At 43.5% G+C, this 13,495-nt stretch overlaps 1 protein-coding gene across 1 annotated transcript in view; it reads right to left on the bottom strand.

The window, feature by feature from the left end:
• Positions 1-12,526, bottom strand: part of SIM2 (SIM bHLH transcription factor 2) — a 67,374-nt gene extending 54,848 nt beyond the window's left edge. The window contains exons 1-4 of the mRNA XM_090060532.1: positions 11,948-12,526; positions 10,279-10,361; positions 7,360-7,449; positions 1,001-1,109 (exon numbers count right to left, since the gene is read on the bottom strand). Coding sequence (XP_089916658.1) covers positions 1,001-1,109; positions 7,360-7,449; positions 10,279-10,361; positions 11,948-12,122 — 457 coding nt within the window. The 5' untranslated portion in view covers positions 12,123-12,526. The remainder of the gene's footprint in view (positions 1-1,000; positions 1,110-7,359; positions 7,450-10,278; positions 10,362-11,947) is intronic.
• Between the last annotated feature and the right edge of the window lie 969 nt (positions 12,527-13,495).

Below are 13,495 nucleotides of genomic sequence, written 5' to 3'. Positions count from 1 at the left end.
ATGGAGGAACAGTGGATCTGTGAGAGGGAGGGGGTTGGTGGGGGGTGTTGTCCATCCAGGGGTTAAGGGGGGATCAGGGCTCTACTCTGAATGTGTGTGGGCATTTGTTAGAAGTTTATCTCTTGAGGTGAATTAAGTTAAGTAGAGCCAGCCATTTTTGCCTGATCTAACCTCCTCAAATGTCTGTACAAATCAGCATGTGGATCGACCTAACTCTAATTAGGCCGATTTAGGTATAATGTCTGCACATACCTTCAAAACACGCCTAGTGTAGACTAGACATTCCAGTCCAAGCCACGTCATCAAGTCAATGGAAATGTTGTTGTCTTCTTTGACAAATTTACCCCTTGTAGCATCATGCTGGATCAATAAAGTGAGAGTCCCACCCAACTCTACCTCCATATCTGCAAGAAGCAGCATGGCAATTCACAAGGTGACACTTTTCCCTTGAGTCAGTAATGACTCAAGGCCCCAGCACGATGGTAAAGGAGCACTATAAATGCCATCTTTTAAATGAAACACCAATAATAAATCCACAACCACTGGTAGTTATGAAAACTTCCTCCAGTTTTCAGAAAAAGAGGGGTATTGACTAGTGTCTAATCCAAATTCTAGATCTAAGTGTTGCAGTGAGAACATCAGCAGTGTCCTTGTCATTTTAACTGTCTAACAGTTTCCTCTCAACTTCATCTCCTAAAAGTGTATCATGTAATTATGCATGCACAGTTAAACAGTTGCAACTTTTTACCTCAGATGTGTCTAACAAACTGAGATGGATGAAATGATCCTTGTTTAAAGATTATTTAATATTTAATTTAAAATATACTTCAGGATACTTTGGGATGAAAAGTATTAATAAACCTAACATATCTTAGTAGCTACACTTCTACAAACCAAAATGCTAGGCTACAGCATTGGTTTTTGCCTATTCTGCATTTGTGCATGCTACAATTTATTGGAGAACATACGGATTTGCATTAATTTTTAAGCTCATCAGTACCTTGTAAAAGGTGGGGATGAAGAGGCTGGTGAGCTGTAAGAACTGCTGTCATCTCATCATGGTCAGAAGGATGTATGTATTCATAAATGCTATTTCCAGTAAGCTCCACCTGTGAAAAAACATTAGAAAGTACATCTAGAATTTTTCTTGTATTATAAGGCATTCTTCAGTGACCTGCATATTCTGTATCTGTCCCCTGTACACTGTCCATTATACTTTATAATACAGTTTTAAGTTTTTATAATATACTCCAAAGTTTAAGTTGTTTATAACATAGCCCAAATTACCCCTGTTAAACTGAATCATTTCTTCCTCAGTGACAAGTATTTTCAGGGATTTTGCAAGCTTTTCTGATGTCATGCTGGACACAGGGGAGTCGCAAGTAGAGACAACTGGCAAGTCAACAGATTAAACAACACAGCCCTACAAATGTGAGATTGCTTCAAAAAAGGGGAGAAAATATCTCCATAAGCAGTATTAAATTTTCAAAGCATCACAGGAGATAAAAATATTAACATGTAAATGTTTCCAGAAACCATCAACCAGGTTCTATCATCATCTAAGCGTTAACAGCCAAGCCACCCCATTGGTATATATCCTTTGTCTTTTGACTAATACCATCCAAAAATATAATCAAATTCTTATTTAGGGTTGAAACTAGTGGATATACTCCCACTGATCTCAATAGGCACTGAATCCCGCTTCAAGCAAATGTGCAGTATAACGTAGTACACCAGTTCGGCAGTGTCTTAAATTTCAGCAATATACTGTATTTCTGTTTCTCACTCAATCTGAACCTCTGTTCATGCATGGATGTGCATATTCCTGCCTTTCTAGATACCATGCACATAATAAAAACTTAAAAAGTGGAAAGTGCTGTTATAAGCTAGCAAGCACTCTATGTCCTTTTGCTAACTCCGTTTGGCACTTGTAAAAATGCAGCAACAAAAAGTCTCCAGATAGATGCAGTAATTGATTTAAGTAGAGACCCAATACTTTGAGCCTGTGTTTTAAATTAGTGTCAGGCTGCCCAATTGTTCAATGTGGCCTGATGTGCATTGGGCCCCAAAGATCAGACACAGCGGAGAGTTGAAGTAATTTAACCTATTCTTCTGGGCCAATCCAACTGATTTGCTAAGATGTGCAAGTTGCCTTTTCTTTGGAATAAATGAAGTTGTCTCGCCCACAAAGCAATCTTTTCCTGAAAATGTCTCTCATAGTTCCATTTTCTGCATTATTCATGGAATGTTTCTTCCCAGCACTAGACAAACTAATTCTTTCTAGTCATTTATTCCCCCACTGTTCCCTTCCACTCCTCCCTGCAAAATCAAAAGCATTGGTACTTATTTGATATTCCAAACAAACATTTGCTTATTTCTTTAAATAAAGTTTCATGGCATATGAAAAGCAAAGATACAGAATTAACAATGTTAATTTGGTTAAATCATTTCCCAATGAGTAACATTTAAGAATTCTTTACTGTTCCTCTTCAGAATTGTAACAGGTGGGCACAGCAATGTTAGTTCATTATGTTTTAAGTTCTGCATCTGGGAGAAGGTTTAGAGTTCAGAAGAGTGAATTGTTCTGTGACTCATGTTTTTTTAAATAATATTTGGGCAGAAGTACCATTTCTTCACTGCCATCTCCATGACTCTCATAAACACACACAGGCATATACCATTATGATTCTTGAAAAAGCAAATTGACCATGTATTAGATATTGTGTATTGCACTGGTCTAAACCATAAAAGCAGTCCCACCTTAAAAGGAATTTTATCCTTAGTCCATAATGTTTCAGAAGAGCATTTTTTGCCTGTGAAATACACCCGATTGGACCAAACAATATTGTTTCAAAAAATGTCATAGGGGAAGATGTTTTCATGCCAACTGCCTCCATTTTAAAGGCTTTCCTCTGTTCACTGTCCAGCAAAACTAAAGACCAGTTAGGATAATCCAGAAGACCCTTATTACATCTTTAGTCTTATTGAGTACAATCATAATCCTAGACTTGAGTCAAATACTTCAAAAATCAAGCTCATATGAGTATCCCTTACTTTTGCAAAAGTATCTCTGTTGATATAAACAAAACTGCACACAGGAGTAGGGACTAATCACAGAAGGATTTGCAGAGTTGGGCTTCTGGTCACAATTTTAATCACGCTGTAATTTAGATTTTATTTAAAAAAATAGTAATAAAATGTTTTATTGAATGAATAATTAGTTTTTTTGTATCATCCATAGGGAGATTAATTTTACTCTTGTGTGCGGTGCTGGTGAAACCAGTTAGATTACACATATATTACTAAGGGCAAAATTTGGCTTATTAATTGCAAAATGAATGTAGGAAAACTAAAGCCGTCTGAGAAAATTGGGAGCTAAACAATAGTCAAATACCCCCCATATTTGGAATTAATACTTGAACTGACCACAGCCTCCTGTTGTGCACATTGCATATATACTTTCTAACCCCACAATACAATACTGAACACTTAAAAATAAATTACTGGTTGAATCCATAAAACTTCTATGCATGCAGTTTATTAAACTAGCCCTTTGGATACAGGATTTTTATATCTGTAAATACCTACTTACTACCAAATTTATTTATTTCCTACTAAAAGCTTTTTTATGTGTAACTCAGTTGTAAGGTATCTTCCTGCCAAGAAATGATTCATAATAAACAGAGGACTAAGTAAGTGGATTCTGCATAAAATAATTACATATTTTGCTGAATGAAAGTAAGTTTCAAATGTTTTCAGTTCAATATTCAAAGATCTGTGAAAAAAATCAAAGATAAGCTTCTTTCTCTAATGAAATGGGGAAAGAGCTAGGAAGCAGGTCTAAACTTTAAAATGATCAAATCTATTTTTCAAAATTGTTGTCTAATTCTTTTTAAAGGCTTTTCCCTCAATGCTGCAAAACATGTGGACAGCAATATCTATATGTATATATTTACAACTACTAAACTGCATAGCTTATTTCATATTATCAACTTTTCAACTGATGTGCCAATAGAAATAAATAAGGGATTTGCTCGAAGGATTGTTAGATACCATTCACACAGGCCACTTGTAATGTGTGTGAGACGCCCCTACATTTGCAGACATGTGATGTGTATTTATAGAACCTTCCGTTACAAAATGCTAACACACAAATCAAGGGTTCATGAAATAAAATCAATATAAATCTAAAAGTTTAAAAAAAGAACTTCATCAGGGAATTCAGTCCATTTATTATTCAGGGAAAAAGGAGATATAGGATCAGCTTTTCAGCTGGTAAAAATCAATGGAGCTATGTTAAAATCAGTGGAGCTATGCCGATTTACGCGAGATGAGGGTCTGATCTGCAGCATTTACTATTCTTACTGGCAGGGTAACCCCAAATCTTGCCTCTATTTTCACAATGATAGGACTTCTAAAAAATACTGTTTCTGGTATTTTTGCAAGAAAATACATCAGGGGACACAGACTTAATGGAGAAAAATAAGAGTTGTGTAAGATGGTGTAAGTTATGCACTGTTCTCTCTGCTGAAGCTAAAATCAAGATCAGCTGAAACTATCAGAGGACTCCAAGAATATCTTGTAAATGTTTTTAAAGGCATTTTAAGTGTAGTGCAAATATCTTTTAAACAAACTGCACTTTAACTGGAAAACAATTTGTAGAATAGTAATTGTCAAAATGTTTTAAAAAATGGTCTTTTTACAAAAATTCTAAGAGGTTTTAGAAAATCATCATCAATAACTCAGAGCACTCCAGCCAATCCAAGCTGAGCCCGCACTCAGATGTAAGAGTTCTTGTTGAAAATACAGTGTAGGATTATGACTGGATAAGGAAAAATTGCAGAATTTGCTGCTAGGGGCTAATCCCACTATTATTGGTAGTATCAATAGCAAAATTCCTTGCGACTTCAAGGGAAGCAAAAACAGGACCTCACTTGGCACAGACCTTTTAAAAAATAAACCCCTGAGATCCATGTATATCTGTCCTAGGATTAAAGTGTCTAAAAGAAAACTGTACCTTAAAAATAATAATAAAAAATGTAGAGAGTGGGAAAAGATGTCATGATATAGCAAATACTGCTGAGAAGGGGGATGTTGAGCATTTTGTTTCTGGAGTGAAGGAAAAAAATATATTATTCAGGCTCCCAGTCAGTATTTTACTGATACAAATAAAAGGAAAAAATGCATACTAGGTAATGTCTGGGGTTGCCTTATGCAGGATTAATTATCAAACCCTGTAGCAATGGCCTTTAAAACAAAATGTAAAATACTGCTCCCTAAGTGCCACCCTTAATTTCACACATTGTCTTTGCTCTATATTGTTCCCACTAGTTCAAGGCAACAGCTCCTTTTTAAAGATGTAATCATAATTTGCTGATGGATCTTGCTTCAGTAAGCTTGACAGACTAAAATCATCCAGTCCTTCCCTGGGCAAAGGATTTCAACTAGAGTTTATAAAGATGCATCTAAAGAAAGTGGGTGAAATTCACCCCTGTCAGAGGGCCAGAATAAGTATCCTCTTGAAGGTTTAAACAGGATTTAAATAGTTCAGTAGTCTCCTGCACAGGGCTGAACTTCAGCCCATCTTCTTTAATGTAGCATATTTAGCTTACTTTACTCTCTCCTATTAATTTTGTAGTGCTTAGATTTTGCTAGGATGTATTGATCACAGCCTACAAGGTCCTGACAATTCATTACTTCTACAAAAGCAAAAAAACCAAACAAAACAAAAGCAACTTTAGTGCAAAAATCTAAAGAAAAAGACTGGTAGCAGAGTAAGCAACAGTACCTCATACAGAGAAAAAAGAGAAAAACTTCAGTGATGGCTAATAGGAACATCTACAGTTTTAAAATAATTAGACTACTTAACTGGGATCACACTTATTGTGTTCATTATAGAACTTTTAGCAAATGGGAGTATAAAGGCTTTAAGAAAGACATTAAAATCAGAATTTAAGATACAGGAAAACAGGACAGTATTATTTCAATTTTAAAGACTTTGAAATATTTCACTTTGAGAAACCTCATGCCACAGCAGATTTGAGAAATAGATAAAATACAAAATTATCTTTGGAATGATATAAGAAGTTGTAGAAAAAATATTCATACAAAGCACTGAGTAGTTTCAAATTATCAAACTTTATTTTAATAGAGACTACAAAAATATCAGAAGTTTTCTTCAGATTTAACAAGCAGCCTTTTGGGATAATAATACAAGATCTACTTCTCAGACCTATTAAAGTTCATTTTTCTAATAGCTACAAGGTATGAATAGCAAAATTGTAAAAAATGCACCCAAAAGATTTGTATACTTTCCCACTATAAAAGCAACATCAATCACAACTGAAAATTAAATTGCATGTTTAATCCCTAGGACTCAATGCTTTTGGTCCCAGGGACAGCCTTCCTGTATCTTTTTCACCAACTCTTCCAAACGCCACTGAAAGAATAGCACACTTTTCTTCTCTCTCCATTTCCCTCCCTCTGCTAGTATTCATTTCTCCCTGCTTTATTCATTTTTACAAAACACTTGGTATATAGCAGATATGAAAGATACTCCTTACAAAAAAGTTTTTTCTTGAGAGTCTGATCCAGACCCTAATGATACCAATGAAAGTTTTCTACTGGTCTTTTAGATCAGGTACTGTCTGAAAATTTCTGCAATATATTTTCAACTAAAAGTATTAAAATGTATGTTCTACAATACATATCATTCTATTTTCTGCCGTACCTACCTGTAAAAGTTAAAAAAATATTAGAAGTGTCCTTTAAAAAATGGCATATACACAACCAATTTCTACTTGTGCAGAACAGTAGTAAACAGAGTTTTATGAGTTCTATCACAACCATATAAAATGCTTTACTGAAAAGACCACTGAGCTGGAAAAACTCAGGAAAAATTACCCTGAATTCCATGTGAACGCTCATAAATCTGCTCCCCTTTGCCATAGCACATTTACCATAAAACTCATGTTTTACATCAGATTTCCTTTCTATTTCATAGCAATTCTCAATATTGTACACCATCCAAAAAGGTACAGACTGAAAATCTCAACTTTTGTCTGAAATGTATAATATTACTGCAAAGGCAGTAGGTTTGAGTTTCAGGCTCAAAATGTAATTTGCAAAAAAATATTATTTATTACCCTGCTTAAAGGTAATAAAGAGCAAAATATAAAAAAAACCACACGAAAAGATATAAGGCAAGACAATCACTTGGCATTTGTAAATAAATGACTCAAATACTATGTTTTCTTTTATGGAAAAAAAACCCCTTTGTTCAGGGGAAGATATTATTGTCACCATCACTTGTAAATCCAAACTTCACTGTTTAACAGATGGACAGAAAGTCACTCCTACCTGGGAAAGACCAAGATGTACAGATGCTGTTTCTGAGATATACATTATTTTTCCATCAGCTGCTACCACAAAAACAAAGCCATCCAATGTCTGCAAAATAAAGAAAGAAAAGAAAGAAAGAAAGATCTCCCTGTAGATAATGCAAGCTAAATATTTTACGGTGTTTTGGAAGAAAGATTTTATCCCACTGTTCCAGAGCAGAAAATACATTATTCAAAGTACAACTTTAACTCATGGTTTCCCTGTGAAGACTATCACATACAAATTTGTGAAATTTAATTCAATCTCTACTTGCAGATGCTAGCTTTACTGCTTTACTTTAAGATAACATTCTCCTGTTGATTCTGGTTATTTTAGTACTTAGCACAAATCCTGAGTTATGTGGTACTTAGGGGAAAATCCATGACTATACAGGTCATTTTTTATGGTGTAATTGGCAGAAAGGGCTTACTGCTATTTGCAGTATATTTAATGATACCTTAAGCAACGTTTTAAATTCTTTTGACTATCTTTTATTGATACTTTTGTGAACAAAGGATTGCCTGCTATGTAATTATCTTGAACTTACAAGGGATGTAACGGTCTGTGAAAATTTCAGAAAAAAACCCAACCAACATGAGACTCTTAATCAAACTGAAAGTGACATGTATAGTTGCTCATCTGTAATACTGCAATCTAGAAATCTTAACTAATAGGAACAGTTTATGGAAACTTATGTTCCAACCCAAACTCTTACATGAAGTAAGAAACAAGTATTACTCATGCAAGTAAAAGCCTGGAGACGTTACTTGTATATAGGTATCTCAGAGAAGAAAAACTGATAGGATACAAATGAAAACTACAAAGCTGGACACAATGCAACTAATGAATGAGTACCTTGATTTTTGTGTAGTCAGATTCAGGTACTTTTAATGCAACTTATTTTTTCCTAGCCAGATTCAAGAAAAACGGAAATATTTCATATCCCTAATCACCTTTTAAAAGGTTAAAATACATACATATGAGGCTCACTGAAAAAAGATAATGTGGAAAGAGGAAGCTGATTTTTAAAAGTACAAAGATAAAACAAGTGGGATTTTTTTCTGTTTGCTAATTTATATTGTAGAATACTGAACCAAGAGGAAAGCAATAAAATCCTGTATGCACCACTCTTACAATGCTACCCCAATAAAAAAAATCTAAATTATTCTTTGGCCTACTGACTATTTTATAGCATGTAATTGAAACCAGATTACTCTTACCTATGCTTTTTTACCTTTTTGTGTAACAAACAAAACCTTGTTGAGATATTTAAATGGCAAAGAAATCACTGCATCCTAAAACACAGTTTTGCTGTAATATTCATTGTAAGCTGACAAATGCTTCTCCATACTGTACTTAAATTGTGATAGTACTTTAATTAAAAACCCGTCTTCTTAAGGTTTTCTAGCACAGCTACAAAAATATTTTAAAGTTGAAAGCAAGAGCTATTTAAAAAACTTAGTTTTCACTAACTGCTGGTTTTATAAAAATGTTAAGTATTCATAGAAATAACTATTTTAAAAAATAATTTTACAAGTAATAAGTATATGCCATTACTTAACTGTTTTGGCACTATACAAAATACAGAAAGGCTAAGATTAGGTGACTAGTGTACAAGCAAACATTGTATTATATAACTGCACATGAAATTTCTGAGGTAAATCAGTGGTTCCAAAATAGGTGATCCCATGCTTGAAATAATTTAAAAATAAAATTTAAAATGCATATTTAGCAGCTCGTTGGGAATACCTCCAGAAGCACCACTACCCAGCCTTGCCAAAATACATTTATTAGAGCAGTGCTACGTTGCTGCAAACCATTAATGAAAGATCTTTTCTCTTTCTAGAAAAGGGTGTTTTCTAAAATTGACTTACAATAACAAGGGTGTTATGACAGAAAGGGAAAAATAAAATCACTCTGACTTTCATCTCAAACCTCAGCTAAGCCCGCTTCATTTCTGAGTAACCTGTTTCCCCTTTTTTCCCTCTCTTATTAACCTCTGTTGTTCTATTTATCTTACAAAACCAACAGAGATGGGACTAATGAAACTCGGCATCTTGTATCTGTCCAAACCAAGGGGGAGGAGGGGCGGCAGAGTTTTACCAGGATCAGTCCCTAAGGTTAGATTTAGGGACTAATCGTCCCTCTAAAAAATCGTCAAAAGGTATCACTCGCCTCCCTCCCGTGTCTTGTCTTCCGAGCAGCAAAGACAAGAATACCGTACAACCATTTACACTCAATTACAATTACACCCAGTCCTCCTCGGGTATTGGATCAGTTAGGGAGCGTTTTCGAAGGGAAGCACACAGCAGTACCTAACACAATCGGACTGAGGCTTCAAGTGCCGCGGTGCAAACAGCTGCTACAGAGCAGCCTGGAAAGGAGAGCGGCAAAGGCACCTCTGAAATGCACCTCCCCGCGGAGATGCGGACTAGACGATCGAGGAAAGTTTTTGCAAACCGCTTTGCAGTCTTCACACATCCGAGGGGGATTTGCTTTTTAATCTCCAGCCCAGGGAACAACTGGGGGGGGGGGGGCGCGCATAAAACAGCTCTCTGACCAGAAATGAACCTTCTCCTGTAAAACGAACCATTATATGATCACCGTTTACTAGGTCTTTATATTCGGGGAACGGCACTAAATTGCCATATCGGTTTTTTTTAGATGCAATCGTTTCTGTTTGACTGCCCCCCCGGGGCAGAGCCCTGCCCGGGCCCGGCACAGTCACACCTGGATGCCCAGGTGCGAGGGCGCAGGAGCCGGGATCCAGATGTGGGGGGCGCCGCTCGCTCTCCCCTGCTGTGGGGAGCTCTGCCTCCCGCCCTGCCCGCACCAAACTACCCCGGGGGACCCTCGGCTGCCTGTGCCGCTGAACCCCCCCCCAGTCCCCGCGCCTACCTGCAGCAGGTGCGAGCCTAGCTCCTTGGCCACGTTGTCCAGGGGCCCGATCCTGCTGGGCTGGCCCCAGGCGTCCCCCAGCCCTGCAAAGCAAGCGGCAGCGGTGAGGCCGGGCGGCAAGCGGAGCCCTTCTCCCCTCCGGCGGCGGCCCCGAGCCCGCACCAACCCCCGCTCCGGGCCCGGCGGGAGGGTCGCCTCTCCCCGGGCCGGGACTCGTTTGCTCCGAGCCGGCGGTGCTTGCCCATGCTGAGGCTCTTCGCTAGCTCCGGGCCAGCAAGTCCCTGCCCCGGGCTGGCGCCTTTCATTTTTGCGGGGGGGAATCTCTGTGCAAGGTGGGGGGGCAGATGCACGGAGGAGCCTTGCCCCTGTCCGCCCTGCGGGCTCCCGGCCCGGCCCGCGGGCTCCTCTCCGCCGCTTTCCCGCCCGCGGGAGCCCAGGCGCGGAGCCGCCACTTGTCCCGTGCTCCCGCCGTCTGCAGCGGGACAGACGAGGCCGAAGCGGGGCAGGCCGCAGCGCGTTAGCGGGGAGCGCGTCTCCCGCGGGCGCCCCCCAGGCACCAGCGCCACACGAGCCGGCCTCAGCCCGGAGCCTTCTCCCGGCGCCCGCCCCTGGGGCTTGCTCCTTGCGGGCCTGCCGGCTCCCGGTCCTCAGCCGGGCCGTGGGGCGCGCGCGTTCAGGGGGCTGCTGCCTTGCTGGAGGGGCGCCCGGGCTGGCCGGCAGGTTTCCAGCCCCGGGGCGCCGGGCGCCTCCCTCTTCCCGGCCCCGCCGCGAGTCCTCCGCTTCGTCGCAGCAAACCCCGGGGGCGGCCGAGTCCTGCCCGGCTCCGCGGGACACCGCCGGCCTGCGACCCCGTGGGGTAGCGTGCACCGCACACATATAGATGTACGTACATCTATATACACACACACAGCATGTATGCATGTAGTATAAATATTACAGACACACGCATCTATCTACCTAATTATACACACGCACATTTATATTATAATAGTCACACACACAAACAATCTTTCCTGCCCGAGTGCAGCGGGGCTGGACCCGATGATCTGTAAGGTCCCTTCCAGCCTCTAGCAACTATGTATACATATATTGATAGTTTCACACAGATACTTGTACCATACACTCACACACATATTATAATTATATATACAATGATACATACACACATACCTGTGTCTATACGCACACAGAATTTATACATATCCACACACGTGCATATACAGATATGTTTATACTACACACACACATAGTGATGTGCACACACACACATTTGCACGCACTTGCACAAATATATACGTGTGTGTACATATAACTATATACATACACACATTTATATATATCTATATATGTAAAGATATATAGATCTATCAATATCGCTATCTCTAGACCTAGACAGATAGATATCTATATCTAGATAGATGTGGACATGGATATATCTTTATCCCCGCGCACACAAATCACCGTGTGCGCGGAGCCGCAGCCCGGGGCCCGCAACAAGCGCCGCGAGCCCGTGCGGAGGCGGCGTGTGCGGGGCCGTGCGGCGGGAGTCTCTGGGCGCCGGGCAAAGCAGCGCGCCCCGTGGCGGCCCCCGCCCGGCCGCGGGTCCTGCAGCCCTCGGGGCCGGGCCGGGAGCGCTCCCCGACGGGCGGCGGCGGCCGCGCTCGCTCACCCTCGGGGAAGACGGCGCGCATCTTGAGGTAGCTGGTGGTGAGGCGGATGATGGAGGCCTTGTCGAGCTGCGACGTGATGGCGGAGGGCAGCGGCAGCAGCTTGGCCAGCTCGAAGAACTCGCCGTTCTCCTTCTCCCGCCGCGTCTTGGCCGCGTTCTTGGACTTCTCCTTCATGGCGGCGGGGCAGGGCCGGCCCGGCCCGGCGCATAGTAGCCCCGCGGCTCCCGGGCCTCCGCCTGCCCCGGCGGGGCTCACCCCCGCGCTCCGTCCCGCGCAGTAGCCCCGCGGCAGGGGGCGGCCGTGTGTCCGCGCCGGCTCTAGCTGCCTCCTCCCGCAGGCATCGCTGCAGGGCCGGGGCCGGGGCCGGCCCGGGGCGGGGCGGGGACCTGCCCCCCGCGCCCACGTGCGTTGCCCGGAGGCTGCGGCGCGGGCCCGGCCCGGGGTGCGGCGCTGTCAGGGCCGCCCCGACGCCGCCCGCGCGGGGAGGGCGCTGCGGCGGCGGCCGCCACTCCCGCTCAGCCCCAGCCCCGGCCCCGGCTGCACGGCAGGGGCCGGGTCCCGCCCCGGGCCCCGCGGGGCCGCACTTAGCGCCCGGCGCGGGGGAGGGGCCGGGGGAGGAGCGCCCGGCGTCGGGGCCCTTCCCGCGCCGCAGCCCGGCCACTGGGCACAAAGGCCCCCCGCTCCTTCCCGGGCCCGCACACGCAGCGCCGGCAGGGGGGCAGCCGAGCCCCGCCGGGGCCTCCCTGCCCCGGGCCGTGCGTGCGGGCGCGGCCCCCCCCCCCGCAGCCGTGCCGAGGCGCCGGGCACCTGCCCGCGGACAGCGCAGCCGGCGCTGCGGGCAGAAGCAACACCCGCCCCGGGCCAGCGCGGCTCCCCCTCGGGCCAGCTACCGGCACGGCTGTTTGCGGGCAAGACACCAGCCCCCTCCGTCGGCCCGGCCCCGAGCGGCCTCCCCTCCCCGCCGAGCCCGGAGGCTCCTCTCGCCGCGGGCCCGGCTTCCCCCTCCCCGCCCGGCCCGGGAAGGAAAGGCTTCAGGGGTGCAGGCTGCAGCTGGGTTGGTCTACGGGCAAACAAAACAGGCAGAACTCTTGGCAGAGGTGACATCTTTCATTAGACTGACTCGATAGTTGCAGAAAATCCCCTGTCTTTTATTTGCAAGCTTTCAGGCTCACTCGCCCTTCCTCAGATGAAGAATGCACAGATTGTAACATCTCTCCCAGGTGGAAATGAAACTTCATCAAGTTTCCGTGAAGGAAAAGCTGGATCCCATGTCCTAGCCTGGCTTTGGGTAACCGGCTGGGAAGGTCCCTTTGCACCCCCAGACGCTCCCTTGAGTGGGCCTCCCAAATCCCGGGCCAGCCCCAAACCAGCCCTCGCTGTCCTCGGGGTTTCACTCCAGTGGACGAGCAGTATCCCAGGTTTCTTTGGACAATTAGGCCTCGATCCTGCAAAGGAGAGAAGAAATGAAACAACCTAGGGGCAGGTTGATGTTAATGGACCCACTTCTTTTTAAGCTAAGCACAGACACGCATGGTTGCAGTGGGGCC

The sequence above is a fragment of the Crocodylus siamensis genome, chromosome 1, assembly GCF_052110815.1.
Source record: "Crocodylus siamensis isolate JL-2025a chromosome 1, ASM5211081v1, whole genome shotgun sequence".
NCBI lineage: Eukaryota > Metazoa > Chordata > Crocodylia > Crocodylidae > Crocodylus > Crocodylus siamensis.
This window is presented reverse-complemented; position numbering and strand designations above follow the sequence as displayed.